A 15170-nucleotide genomic window follows, 5' to 3' on the forward strand; every position below is an offset into this window, starting at 1 on the left:
GCGGGACGGAAGCCAGAATCGCCTCGGGTCGGGTCGCAAAGATGGCGTCCTCCGCCTCCGCTCGGCCTGAGGCGGGGAAGCGAGTGGTTAATCAGGACGAACTGCGGCGGTTGATGAAGGAGAAGCAGCGTCTGAGCACCAACCGTAAACGGATAGAATCTCCATTCGCGAAGTACAACCGCTTGGGGCAGCTGAGTTGTGCCCTGTGTAACACCCCGGTTAAGAGCGAGCTCCTGTGGCAGACTCACGTCCTGGGAAAGCAGCACCGGGAGAAAGTGGCGGAGCTGAAGGGCGCGAAGGAAGCCGCCCAGGGACCGTCCGCCAGCGCAGTGCCTCAATCCGCCAGCGCAGTGCCTCAGTCCGCCAAGAGGAAGGCGCCGGACGCGGACAGCCAAGATGCCAAGAGAGCGAAGGCCTCCGTGGTGTCTCAAGTACAGCCCTCCACTTCCGCTTTGCCCACCAACTTTGACAAAGCCGGAAAGGAGCCCACTAGGGCGACCCTCAGTAAGGCTTCGGGGCTCGGTTTACTCCCTGATTATGAAGATGAGGAAGAGGAGGAGGAGAAAGAGGAGGGAGGAGAAGGAGAAGGGAAAAGAGGGGATGTCTGTAAGCATCCGGCCAACGCACAGGGCAAGGAACACTCTCTTTCCTCCGCGCGGGAGGCAACCGGTAGTAGGCTGCCGAGCGATTTCTCGGACACAAATCCTCCCAAGGCCCCTTTAATTCCTCATTCAGGGTCAATTGAGAAAGCAGAAATACATGAAAAAGTGGTGGAAAGGAGAGAAAACACCGCGGAAGCATTACCGGAAGGGTTTTTTGACGACCCTGAGATAGATGCGAGGGTACGAAAGGTTGATGCCCCAAAGGATCAGATGGACAAAGAATGGGACGAATTTCAAAAAGCCATGAGACAGGTCAACACTATTTCCGAAGCCATAGTTGCCGAAGAGGATGAGGAGGGACGGTTGGACCGGCAGATTGGGGAGATCGATGAGCAGATAGAGTGTTACCGTCGGGTGGAAAAGCTCCGGAATCGCCAGGATGAGATAAAAAATAAGCTTAAAGAGGTTCTGACCATAAAAGAACTGCAGAAAAAGGAAGAGGAGAACGTTGACAGCGATGATGAGGTAGAACTACAGGATCTGTTGTCTCAGGATTGGAGGGTGAAAGGGACTTTGTTATAGGGTATCAAAGACCCAAGAGTTCTACATCCTCTACGACTGTATAAAAAGTTCCACCTCAATACGATATCGTTTACTCCATGCCTAGAGATTGGGTAACTTGACTGTCAAGTTATGTCAAGTTATGTCAAGTTATGATACAATGAGCCTGTGAAGATACCGCTTTGGAAAATTGGTGTAAACTATTTTTCAGGTAAAGGTGTTTTTGAAGTTTTCGAAGTATTACACTCAAATGCCCACTTTTTCACACACTTATAGATCTAAAGTTTGAGTTGTAAAAGCTGTAAGCTGTAAATATTGTACATATTAAATATATATTTACTTAAGGATTATGTTTTGGAATTTATCAGTTAATAGAAGTCAGACCAACAGACAAGCTTTTAGATGAAAACCAAGTGTGGCATTTAGAATGTATATGGCTTTTTCTTTTCTGACTCCCTAAATCAAACTCAAGAGGGTTGTGGCCGGGCGGGGGGTTGTTTTGTTGTTTTTAAGAACACTACTCATAAACAAGTCATTCAGGGCTAAGCAGGTCTCTGTTTCAAAACCGGGTTCCAGGAGAATATGGTGAAAATTTTATGCCAAGTATGACCAACCTCCTTAATCCAAAATTTCTCTTGATTAAACCAGTGATTCTCGGATGTAGGTGCACAGGAAGATCTCATACAAAGATTTTTAAAAAGTGTATGGATCATCTAGGAAGATTTTTTAAAAATTCATGTGCTCGTGCCCTACCATTAGAGAGATTCAGTAAATCTGGAGTGGGGCTCAGACACCTGCATTAGTTTTAGTTTTGATGGCTTCCCAGGTTATTCTGTGGGAATGCCCTGGTGGTCCAGTGGTTGGGACTCCGCGCTTCCACTGCAGGTGGCGCGGGTTCTACCCCTAGTCGAACTAAGATTCCCGCAAGCCGCGAGGCGCGGCCAAAAAAAGAAAGCTTCCCAGGTTATTCTCGTAAGGCCAAAATTGGAGCACCACTGCCCTAAATCCAGAACCTATTTGTATTTTTCCAGGCTTTGTTTTTTCTTTAAATGACACATTCCGTAAGTTTACTGTCTATTGCATAAAAGAAAGGCTACCTTTTATTTATATCCCATCTAATCTTAAATTTTATTGTTACATATTATAAATTAGGGGTCAGAGTTAACAGGTTCTATCAATTGTAGGAAGGAGGTATAAGTTGTTTCTCCAGCGGTAACAATTAGCCTGTGCTGATCATCAATAGTTTAAATCAGTCTTTCTCCCTTTGGAGATAGAGGTATTCAAATAGGAAAAAGGAATTAGCAGTGTTCCGGGGATAGAAATGCGTACAGCACATTCAAATAAAAGTGAGTAGTAATAATAATAACTAAGACTTTCTTATAAGCCAGGCAGAGTTCTAAGTGCTTTACATAAGCTCAGTCTAGTTTCCCTAAAGCCCAGGTTTTAAGCCCAGGGATAAGGTATAAAAAAGCCTTGAGTGTTGAACAAAAGAATTCTTCCTGTAGGCAATGTGGGCAAAATGGAAGTTTTTGAGCAGAGAGTCATATCTGCAAGAAATATTATGGAAGATTATTTCAGTTGCAGTATATATAGAACGGAATGAACGTAGGTAGGGGGTAGGAAGCTGGGAGACTACTTAGAAACTAGATTTTAAAAGCAAGGCAACTAAGACTAATTAGGTATGTATTGAGAGAAAAGTAATAGTATTGAAAGAATTTCACAGGAAGGGCTAACATTGACTAGAAGTGAAGAAAAACAGTAGATATATAGATGGAATTCAGGGGTTTTGGGTTTTTCTAGTGTGGGTGCCTAAAAGAAGTTATCTAACACTTATGGAGCATATTAATTGTCCTATGGCCTTTGGCAGAAAGGCTTTGCTTTCCTGAGCTGTCGCGTGGATCTGTGATAGCAACTTCAGTTTGATAATGTAAAAGGCATGTCTGCATCAAATGTATGAACCCACAGAGTTTTCTGTCGTTTATCATCTTACTATTACAGGATGTGAGAAAGTACAAGGGGGGTCTTGAATGGTGGGCCAACTTCTACATGGGCCTAAGAGGCTAGGCTAATGATCTAGAGGAGCACTGAATATTAAAAATATAATTCAAGCCACATACATATATTAAATTTTCTAGTAGCCACATGAAAAAGTAAAAAATGTGAAATTATTTTATTTAATCCAATATATCCAAAATATTCCATTAAATTTCAATATGTAATCAATATTTAAGTATTATTAATGAAATATTTTACATTTTGGGGGTTCCTATAGAAATGTATTTTGAAATCTGGTGTATCTAATAGCACATCTTAATTTGGACTGGCCGTATTTCAAGTACTCACTAGCCATATGTGACTAACGGCTACCATAAAGGACAGCTCAGGTTTAAAGAGAAAGGTATTGGGACTTCCCTCGTGGTCCAGTGGTTAAGACTCAACGCTCCCAATGCAGGGGGCATGGGTTCAATCCCTGGTCAAGGAACTAAAACCCCGCATGTTGCACGGCACAGCCAAAAAAATAAAGAGAAAGGTATCCAGGTGGAAAAATACAACATGATCAGGAGGTAGTGAGCAGCCCAGTTTAACTGGAGCAGAGTGTTTATTCCTGACAACAGTGGGAGTTATCACTGAAAAGGTAGGTTATGAACCGTTGTGGAGGGCCTTGAATGCTGTGCTCTAAGGAGTCGGAACTTTCACTAAGTTAAGGGTTGAGTATCCTTGAGGTTGTTGAGTCCTTTACTGTAACACAGTTAAAGGATGAGCTTAAGGAATGCCAGGCATATAAACCCCCAGTGGGTTTTTAGGAGGACCCAAAAGCTCTCAAAATCTCCCAATGCTCTGTATCCCAGAGCATGAGTGATGGGTCCCTGATCAAGATCAAGTGAATCCTTGTTGTATCTGAGATTGATGTCCTTCTTGTTCCTCCATGCCTTAGAGAGCTCCTTTGTACCTCTTAGAGCTGTGGGAAATAGGTTTCGGCATTAGACTGCAAGTACCACCAATGTTTCCAAATTGTAAGAATTGGTCCCAGGGATTTCTTCCTGTCGCTTGTTCTGTTTTTAGAGAACCCCCCCCAATTCAGCCAACATTTACAGGCGTACCTCAAAGATATTGCAGGTTCCATTCCAGACCACTACAATAAAGTGAATATCGCAATAAAGCAAGCCACACAAATTTTTTGGTTTCCCAGTGCATAAAAAACTTATGTTAGGGCCTCCCTGGTGGCGCAAGTGGTTGAGAGTCCGCCTGCCGATGCAGGGGATACGGGTTCGTGCCCTGGTCTGGGAGGATCCCATATGCCGCGGAGCGGCTGGGCCCGTGAGCCATGGCCGCTGAGCCTGCGCGTCCGGAGCCTGCGCGTCCGGAGCCTGTGCTCCGCAACGGGGGAGGCCACAACAGTGAGAGGCCCGCATACCGCAAAAAAAAAAAAAAAAAAAAAACTTATGTTTACACTATATTTTAGTCTATTAAGTGTGTAATAGCATTATGTCTTGAAAAAAGTACATACCTTAATTTAAAAATTCTTGTATAGAAAATGCTTACCATCATCTGAGCCTTCAGTGATCATAGTAGTAACATCAAAGATCTCTGACCATAGATGACCATAACAAATATGGTAATAGGGGAAAAGTTGGAAATATTGTGAGAATTATCAAAATGTGACAGAGACACGAAGTGAGCAAATGCTGTTGGAAAAATGGCAGCAATAGACTAGCTCAACGCAGAGTTGCCACAAACCTTCAGTTTGTAAAAACAAATGTAGCACTATGAAGTGCAATAAAATGAGGTATGCCTATGTGTTAGAATTATTGTAAATACTACAAAAAGTAATTATGTAAATACTCTCACCCAATTGAATACAGTTCCCCTAACTTGGAGAAAAAAAAAAAATGCTGATCTCATAACTAGCCTTCAGATGTTCATTTGTCCAGTGCCTTACAATTTACAAAATGCTTTCACATAGATCTCATTTAATGATGGAAGTAATGACTACTTTTTACACACCAGGGAACAAAATAAGATGCTATGGAATTAAAATTGCACGGAAGGGGGCTTCCCTGGTGGCGCAGTGGTTGGGAGTCCGCCTACCAATGCAGGGGACACGGGTTCGTGCCCCGGTCCGGGAGGATCCCACATGCCGCAGAGCGGCTGGGCCCATGAGCCATGGCCGCTGAGCCTGCGCGTCCGGAGCCTGTGCTCCGCAGTGGGAGAGGCCACAGCAGTGAGAGGCCCGTGTACAGCAAAAAAAAAAAAAAAAATTGCAGGGAAAAGAGCATAACTTAGACCTAACACTTTTAACGTAATACTCACTAGATTAGTATGGAGTAATGGAAAGAACAAAGGAATTGGCACGAGAAAAGACAGGTTCAAGTTCCCACGCTACTTTTTTTTTTTAATGAAGTATAGTTGATTTACAATATTGTGTTAATTTCTGCTGTACAGCAAAGTGATTCAGTTATATTTATTCTTTTTCACATTTTTTTCCATTATGGTTTATCACAGGATATTTAATATAGTTCCCCCTACTCTACTTTTTAATGTCTAGTGATCTTGGGCAAGTCGCCTCTCTGAAACTTAAGTTTGCTCTACTATAAAATGATGATGATACCCCACAGGGTGTAGTGAGAGTCTAATAATACATGCACGTGAAAGGGGTTTATAAACTGAAGTTTATAAATAAAGCAATAAAAGTGTTTCTACTAGTAGAATCTGGTCTAACTCTGCCCCATGCTACTATTAACTTGCTAGCTTGCTCTTAGGCTAATAATTTAATGTCCCTTAACTCCCTCTTTAAAATGAGGGAATTCGAGCAGATGATTTTTTTTTTGAGATTTCTTTTAACTCCAAATACTTAATTTGCCATGAGACAAGTGGCGTCTCACCTTTTAAAGATTTTAAAAGTCATTCAGTTGACTATCTGGAGACAGAGATGGCCAAAGTATTTTTACTTTTACTTGCAAGATTTGCCCAGGATAGTCCCAGTTGTCTTGGTGTAATTATGAATGGTGTCCCCTTTCACTCTCAACACTGTTCCTTTTTGGAGATACAGATATAGGTATATACTCACCTACCTAAAAGTTTGATATGAGGAGAAACCACTTTCTAATAAATAGAAGGTCTTAATGAAAATAGTATGTTTCCTGTTAATGATGCACCCATTGGCTAGCTACTTGGCTGGATGTTGTGTTAGGGGATTCGAGTAAATACATATGTGGGTAGGAATTGTGGCTAGATAGATGACCTTAGGCTGTTTTTTTTGTTGTTGTTGTTGTTTTGCTGTGTTGGGTCTTCGTTGCTGTGCGCGGGCTTCTCACTGCTGTGGCTTCTCTTGTTGCGGAGCACGGGCTGTCAGTGAGCGGGCTCAGTAGTTGTGGCTCGCGGGCTCTGGAGCACAGGCTTAGTAGTTGTAGAGCACGGGCTTGGTTGCTCTGCAGCATGTGGACCAGCATCCCGGACCAGGGCTCGAACCCATGTCGCCTGCATTGGCAGGCAGATTCTTAACCTCTGCACCACCAGGGAAGTCCCCCCTTAGGTTGCTTTTTAATACTGAGAGTCTAGTAGCCTGTATGATACCAGGAATTTAGATGCTTTAAATTTGAACAGGAAAAAAAATTCCTGTAACCCTGTGTTCTGTTTTCTATCTGCATTTCCTCCCTCAGCAAGCTCATTCATTCCCATGGGTTTAAATATCACCCATAGTGCAGCAAATGAATGGACCTAGAGATTATCATACTAAGTGAAGTAAGTCAGACAGAGAAAGACAAATATATTATCATACTAAGTGAAGTAAGTCAGAAAGACAAATATCATGATACCGCTTATATGTGGAATCTTAAAAAATAATACAAATGAACTTATTTACAAAACAAATAGAGTCACAGATGTAGAAAACAAACTTATGGTTACCGGGGGGAAAGCGGGGGGAAGGGATAAATTGGGAGATTGGGATTGACAAAGACACACTACTATATATAAATTAGACAACTAATAAGTTATCCAACTGTATAGCACAGGGAACTCTACTCAGTACTCTGCAATGACCTATATGGGAAAAGAATCTGAAACAGAGTGGATAGATGTATATGTATAACTGATTCACTTTGCTGTATAGCAGAAACTAACACAACATTGTGAATCAACTATACTCCAATAAGGGACTTCCCTGGTGATCTAGTGGGTAAGACTTCACACTCCCAATGCAGGGGGCCTGGGTTCAATCCCTCAGCCAACTAGATCCTACATGCATGCCGCAACTAGGAGTCCGCATGCCTCAACGAAGATCCCATGTGCCGCAACTAAGACCCAGTGCAGCATAAATAAATAAATAATAAATATTTTAAAAACTATACTCCAATAAAAAAATTTTTTAATACAATTAATATCACCCATATACTGATAACTCCTGATTTATATCCCCAGCCTTAACCTTTCTCCCGGGAGGCATCCTTCATTCCCTTTTCTTATCCAAATCTAATGCATTAGCTAAGTCCTGGCAACTCTACCTCTAAAATATGCCCAGAATCTGTCTACCTCTTTCTGTCTCTACTGGTCCTAACCACCAACATCTCCTGCATTAATTGTTGCCTGTCCCCATCCCAGCCACAGAGTAATCACAGTCATCTTTTAAAAATGTAGATCAAGTCACTCTGTCACTTAAAACCCTTCATTATATGCTTCCATCACACTTAGGGAAAAAAAGAATCCAGGCCCTATCAAGCCTACATGATGCTCTGTGGTTACTAATTCAAATATCTACTATTTATGAACTGCTGACCACGAGCCCCATTAAAGAAGGATGGGAGGGGACAGGTGAGCATAACTGCTGTATGTTGAAATCAAATGTTATCATTCAGGAATAGAGGCCTGGCCTGGCCAAGTTTTTTTTTTTTTTTTTTTTTTTGGCCAAGTTTTTTTAATTTTCAAGAGAAATTGCAAGTCAGGGTCATTTATGTTTTTAGTGAAATCTCAAAAACACCATGTGAGCTAAATGTGATCCAGGGGACCCCACTTTGTGAACTACTTTTAACATCATGTGCTACACTCTCCCCTTTTATTCTCTATGTCCCAGGTCTCACCGGCTAGCCTCCTATTCCTCAAGCATGCCATTTCAGGACCTGTGCCCTGCAGTTCCCTCTGCTTGGGGCCTGACCTCAAATAGCATGGTGGTAGTCTCATCATTCAGTTCTCAGCCCTAATGTCCCTTTCTCAGATGACATAAACAGCCATCCCCCCACCTCCTGTCATTATATCACATTTTTCCTATGAATTCAGTAAACTTCCCACTATCTTAAATTAGCTTGTTTACTGGTACATAAATTTTGTGTCTCCACATCAGAAAGTAAACTCCACAAGGGCAGGGAGCTCGTCTGTCTTGTTCACAACCTAAAATAATGCCAGGGGGGACTTCCCTGGTGGTACAGTGGATAAGACTCCACGCTCCTAATGCCGGGGGCCGGGGTTCAATCCCTGGTCAGGGAACTAGATCCCACATGGATGCCACAACTAAGAGTTAGCATGCCACAACTAAGGAGCCTGCGAGCTGCAACTAAGACCCAGCGCAACCAAATAAATAAATACTTAAAAAAAAAAAAAAAGCATAATCCTGGACTGGATCCTGGATCAAAAAAATAAAATAAAATAATGCCAGACACATAATAGGGCTCGATAAACATCTACTGAATGAATAATACCCACAAGGCAGCAAGTTGCTTGGCAAAGTTCTCAAAAGACCAAACTCATGGAAATTGGAACCAAAACAGAAGTCAGTTCAGCAGCTTAAAGGAAGGGATAAGAAATCTGCCTTGTGTCTCCCTTCTCTGGCACATGAAGCCCTTATCTATACTGAGAGGAGCAGCACAAGGAGATATACACAATAGCCTCTACAGTGTAATGGGCCACCTCCGCATTTAGCAGCTAATACGAATTCTTCCTGGCACCAAACAAGCAATCCAGTAAGTAAATTGTTTTCCTGAGTTCTGTCAGCTGCTCTAGCAAATTAATCGAAACCTGAGGACGGGGTGGTGGGAAATTCTGATCTACAGTCAGTCAAGCGCAGATACCAACCTGGATTTGTGACTGGCATCCAAAATGGTGGGAGGGTGCAGTCTCATTGGACTGCGCACTTAACCGATGGGGTCTGACACTAGCTCCAGGTAGATAGCGTCAGAATTGAATTAAATGGCAGGACACCCAGCGGGTGTCACAGAATTGCTTGATGTTTGGAAAACCCATATGTCTGGTGTCAGAGTTAAGTAATATTCAGAGAGTATTGTGTACAATGTAAACGGAAACAGTAGAGTTTTTTCCATTACAATCACCAAGACCAAGACAGGAGCTGAAGGCAGGAGTGGGAAACCATAGTGGGCTGCTGGTCGGAAGGCTTCAGTAGGAAGTAGAACCTCCCAGAAAAGGAGAGAAGAGGGCTTGGGGCTCTCCTGGTATAAAGGCAATGGCACGAGGAACAAGAGAGGGAGCGTTCAACCCAGTCTTCAACCTCTGCTGCACACCAGAGCTGGAAAACCAGCGGTCATCAGTCCTGTGGAGGACACAGAACTTAAGTTTAAGGACACAAAGCTTAAGTTTGCTCCTCAAATAGGCTCTCTCGGTAAAATTAATTTTCCTTTTGAAAATTATTAACTTACCTCCTAAGAAACGTGACCACCAGGACTTCACACTAGAAAACCCAACCGAAAGTTCAAGCAGGATGGTAGTACCTTTGAGTCTCCCTCACTCTGTATCTGTGACCTCAACCCTGCCCCAGAAGCCCCATCTCTGGGCCATGGATTACCTACTCCCAAAGGCACACCTGACTCCTCTCAGCTGTCCTACTTCAACCTGGCAACTGCAGCACAAAGATGTTCAAAGGAGAGGCAAAAAAAAAAAAAAAAAAAAAACCCTCTGGTTAAGAACCAACCTCCAGGGACTTCCACAGTGGTTCACGGGTTAAGACTCCACCCTTCCACTGCAAGGGGCATGGGTCTGATCCCTGGTCAGGGAACTAAGATCCCCCATGCCGCACAGCACAGCCAAAAAAAAAAAAAAAAGCCAACCTCCATAGCCTTTATTGAGAATGAAGAGCCATGGGTCGATATGAATTATTACATCTTCCTACAGCTGTTCCCTTTTAAATATTTATCCTGGCAAACACCACCACTGTTTTTTACAACTTATTTTAATTGTGTGACTATTAAGCAAACCAAACCGTAAAATCAGCTCTCAGTGCTGAAATTTATGTGATTCATAGACCAGAGCTTATTAAAAAGAAATCTACCGAGTGCGAACTAGCCTCATGAGTGCCCCACACCATCTCTAGGCAGGTGTGAAGCCTTTTCACTATTACTGCCTGTGGCTTCCAAGCTTCCACAGGGTGTAGCGTAAAAAAAGAACAGAATCTACCCATTTCCCTGTGATTTTTTTTTTCTTCTTAACAATCCTGATGAGTGAAAACCAGATGTCAGGGATGCTACAGTCCTAAAGGGGGTGGCAGAAGCTCTGAGAGACTCTCAAACAGGATCGGTGCCCTGGAAGATTTAGGATCAAGGTCTGAGGGAAGGACTTAATCATGGGACTTCGAAGAGCCAGGCGGTATCCTGCATATTTGCTACCAAGGTCCTTCTTGATTTGGATCATGGAACTGCTTTGAGACTCCAGTAGAAGCCCTCCCTCCAAAAATGCACTGACACACAAATATTTATATAAAATTTCAGGGGGTTCAAGGACACCCCTGAGCCTATCCACAGATCCCCTAGAGGTCCATGAGCCTTCAGTTATTACTCCTTTCACTGTTACCACTCAAGCTGCCCTCATTTCTCCCCTTTTTACAGTAGCCAACTAACTCATCTCCCACTCTCTCTACACAGCAGGCAGAGTGACCGCAATCCTGTTAAAACCTAATCAGATCATGTTACTTCTCTGCCCAGTATAACCCACTAGCTTCCCATTTCACCTGCAATAAAACCCAACATCTTTACAGTGGTTTACAAGACATGATCTATCTCCAGATCCCCTGCTGAGCCCATCTCCCGTTCTTCTCAGCCTTAACTCCCGCTGCTCTAGACACACCCATCTCCTTATGACCCCTCAACAGCACAGACACCTGCTGCTCTGTCCTGTGCGGCCTTTTCTCGCTGCCCCCTCTCCACCTGGCTCTCTCCTTCATTCCTTCAAGTGTACTCAACGGTCACTTTGTCAGCGAGGCCTTCCTGACTGACCACTGTATTTAAAACTGCAACCCCCTTTCTGCCCTCCCTGACACCTCCTGTCCTCCTCTTCTTTCTTTTTCTCCATAACACCCATCATCATTTCACACAGTATGCATTTTCCTTACTGTTTATTATCTTTCTCCCATGCTAACCTGTTGGCTGCAGGAGGGCAGGGATTTCCATGTTTTGCCTCACTGCTGTACTCCAGTTCCTGGAATAGTGTCTAACCCAGAGTAGGCACTCAATAAACACCTGACTGATTGATGACTAGCTTAAACTCTGCAGTGCCATGAATGTGTCCAGGCTGGGAGCAGGCGGGAATGTACATTTACTGAAATACCTCCAAGGGACAAGCGGTTTGCAAGTTAATATATGTCATCTCATTTAATTGTCACACACAATCCTAAGAGGTATTTTTATCCCCATTTCACCATGCAAACTGAGCCCCAGAGAAATTAAGAAAATAAAGAGAGGTTACAAAGCCAGTGGTGGAACATAATTCAAACCTAAGTCTGTGTGACTCCAAAGCCCTGCTATTCCCACCACACATCACCTCCTTCCTCTTGGTGGCAGCTCCCACTTCCCTAAGGAAATGCAACTGCCAGCTTTCACACCTCCTTCCACTTTACAGCTGGGGTCTCAGTCAAAGGTCATTAGGGGTTCGTTGGAGCTCTAAATCAAGCAAAACACTTAGAGCCTGAGTCTTTTTGTACATTTACATCTAACATTGTCAAAGATACAATGTAATAAACATCCTTCTGAGGGAAGTTTATTGCTTTTAGAGGTTCATTCATTCATTCATTCCATTCACTCATAGGTTTCATTCATGTCTTCATAAATACTTGCCTAGTGCCTACTATGCACCCGCGACTGTTCTAGGCGCTGAGGATAAAAATATGCACGAGGCACAGATGTCACCCTTCACAAACAGGTTTGACGTCTCAGGTGGTGCTGTCCAACAGAAGTATAACACGGGCCATTTGCAGTTGTATATTCTCCTGTCACCACATTTTCAAAAAAGTAAACAGTTAAAATTTATTTGAATAATATATTTTTATTGAACCCAACATATCCAAAATATCACTTCAACATGCAATCAACATAAAAATATTATTAAAGAGATACCTTACAATCTGTTTTGTTTGTTTGTTTTTCTGCGGTATGTGGGCTTCTCACTGTTGTGGCCTCTCCCGTTGCGGAGCACAGGCTCTGGACACGCAGGCTCAGCGGCCATGGCTCACGGGCCCAGCCGCTCTGCGGCATGTGGGATCCTCCCAGACCGGGGCACGAACCCGTGTCCCCTGCATCAGCAGGCGGACTCGCAACCACCGTGCCACCAGGGAAGCCCTTAGAGTCTGTTTGATAACATCTTCAAAATCAGTTTGTACTTTACACTTACAACACATCTTAATTTGGATTTCTTTTTAAATTGAAGTGTAGTTGATTTACAACGTTGTGTTAGTTTTAGGTGTACAGCAAAGTGATTCAGTTATACATGAGCATATATCCTTTTTTTCATGCTCTTTTCCATTATAGGTTATTACGAGATATTGAATATAGTTCCCTGTGCTATACAGTAGGTCCTTCTTGCTTATCTATTTTATATATAGTAGTGTGTATATGTTAACCCCAAACTCCTAATTTATCCCTCCCCCCAGCACATCTCAATTTGGACTGGCCACATTTCAACAGCTCAATAGCCACATGTGGCTAAATGACAGCGACTGACAGCACAGGGCTGGGGAAAAAGACAGATGCAGTCAAGGGGACTTTCAAAACACCATAGTAAATGCAGTGACAGAGATTATGTTCAGAGTCACTCAACCAAGGGAGTTCGGATTTGAGCCTCCAGTGACCTTCCAACCCCAGACCTGTTCACGCTGCCGCACATCAAAGACTCTGCCCACTTCAAGCAGTGGCCTCACTGCTGGCCTCGACCAACCAAACTTAATATATCCAAAATAAAATTCATCCTCTTCCCTCAAATACCTCCTCCTGCTCTCTCATTTTCTATTTCAGCTGATGGTACCATTATCTATCTGTTCACTCAAGTCACCTTCATTACATCTTTGGACAAAAGATTACTTTCCCTAGAAGATAATTTAAAATCTAAATGCTGGGACTTCCCTGGTGGCGCAGTGGTTAAGAATCCGCCTGCCCGTGCAGGGGACACGGGTTCGAGCCCTGGTCCGGGAAGATCCCACATGCCACAGAGCAACTAAGCCCATGCGCCACAACTACTGAGCCTGGGTACCTAAAGCCCGTGCTCTGCAACGAGAAGCCACCCTCTCGCCGCAACTAGAGAAAGCCCGCGCGCAACAACAAAGACCCAAAGCAGCCAAAACTAAACAAATCAATAAATTTATAAAAGAAAATAAGCTTATAAAAAAATCTAAATGCCTATCCAAAAATGCACCTTCCTCTCCACCCCAACTCACCGAGCTTGCTCAGGCCACTTTCATCTCTCACATGGGTTGTCACAAGAACCTTTTTCTTACCCAGTTTTATTGAGATGTAATTGACATTCAGCACTGTGTAAGTTTAAGGTGTCCGGCATAATGGTTTGCCTTGTGCAGGAGAGCCGTGCTCATCTCTGTATGGGTCCATTTCAGTTAAAGTTTTGCCCAAGCCAGCACTGAAAACCTCTTAATTGGTTCCCTTACTATTTCATAAGGCCCTTCAAGGCTCTCCATCCCCTACATAACAAAGCCCATGATCTTTTTCACATAGCAAAGAATTCCCTCCAGGGTGTGACCTTTGCTCCTCTAACAATGCCCAGCTGTTTACCTTTCTTCCACCCTGAACAAGTTCTCTCACCTCCTCTGAGCCTGCAATTCTTTTGTACTTTGGTTGGTTGGTTGGTTGGTTGGTTGGTTGTTTTTTTTGGCCGGGCCCCAAGCTTGGGGGATCTTAATTCCCCCATCAGGGACTGAACCGGGCCCACCACTGAAAGCGCCCAGTCCTAACCACTGGATCGCCAGGTGTAAAAACAGCCATCCTAATCTCTCAAAAAGTTGACCTGAGGTTTAAAAGAAATATACTTTAAACAATACACAATCAAGGGTTTTCTGTACCCATTACTCCTTTATATATTTATCTAGTGCCCCTTTCCAATTAAATAACATTTATTGAATACTTACTATGTGCTAGGCACTTTGCGGGACACAAGACAATGGAAATACAGACAAGTAGATTGAATAACGCGACCTTTGCCTTCCCCAAGCTCATCACAATATAGTTTCTCAACCAGTACCTTTAATGACTAGATAATCTCTAAAGTTAAGAGCAAATGACGGGGGCACTTCCCTGGTGGCGCAGTGGTTAAGAATCCACCTGCCAATGCAGGGAACACGGGTTCAAGCTCTCGTCCGGGAAGATCCCACATGCCGGGGAGCAACTAAGCCTGTGCACCACAACTACTGAACCTGCGCTCTAGAGCCTGTGAGCCACACCTGAGCCCTTGTGCCACAACTACTGAAGCCCACGCGCCTAGAACCCATGCTCCGCAACGAGAGGCCACCTCAATGAGAAGCCCGAGCACGGCAACTAAGAGTAGCCCCCACTCACCGCAACTAGAGAACGCCCACGTGCAGCAACAACCCAACACGGCCAAAAATAATAAATTAAAAAAACAAAGAGCAAATCAGCGTGTCCCCGGCGTTCCTTCAGGCGCCGCCTCATCCCAGCATCTGGGCTTTCTCCTGATGGATAAACACCTCCGCCACGCCCCAATACAGAGTCCTAGGCTTCTCCCGGGGAACCTGACCACCGCCCACGTGGCAGGCGCGGGGCGGGGACTTCAGGC

The 15170-nt window shown here is 43.8% G+C and overlaps 1 protein-coding gene across 1 annotated transcript; it reads left to right on the forward strand.

Annotated features, from left to right (window-relative positions):
* The first annotated feature begins 26 nt into the window (after nucleotides 1–26).
* On the forward strand, nucleotides 27–3298 carry ZNF830 (zinc finger protein 830). Its single transcript, XM_060081488.1, has one exon. It carries the CDS (start codon nucleotides 42–44, stop codon nucleotides 1182–1184), a length of 1143 nt encoding a protein of 380 aa, XP_059937471.1. The 5' UTR covers nucleotides 27–41; the 3' UTR covers nucleotides 1185–3298.
* The last annotated feature ends 11872 nt before the right edge of the window (nucleotides 3299–15170 follow it).

This window comes from Mesoplodon densirostris, chromosome 18 (assembly GCF_025265405.1).
Source record: "Mesoplodon densirostris isolate mMesDen1 chromosome 18, mMesDen1 primary haplotype, whole genome shotgun sequence".
Classification (NCBI taxonomy): domain Eukaryota; kingdom Metazoa; phylum Chordata; class Mammalia; order Artiodactyla; family Ziphiidae; genus Mesoplodon; species Mesoplodon densirostris.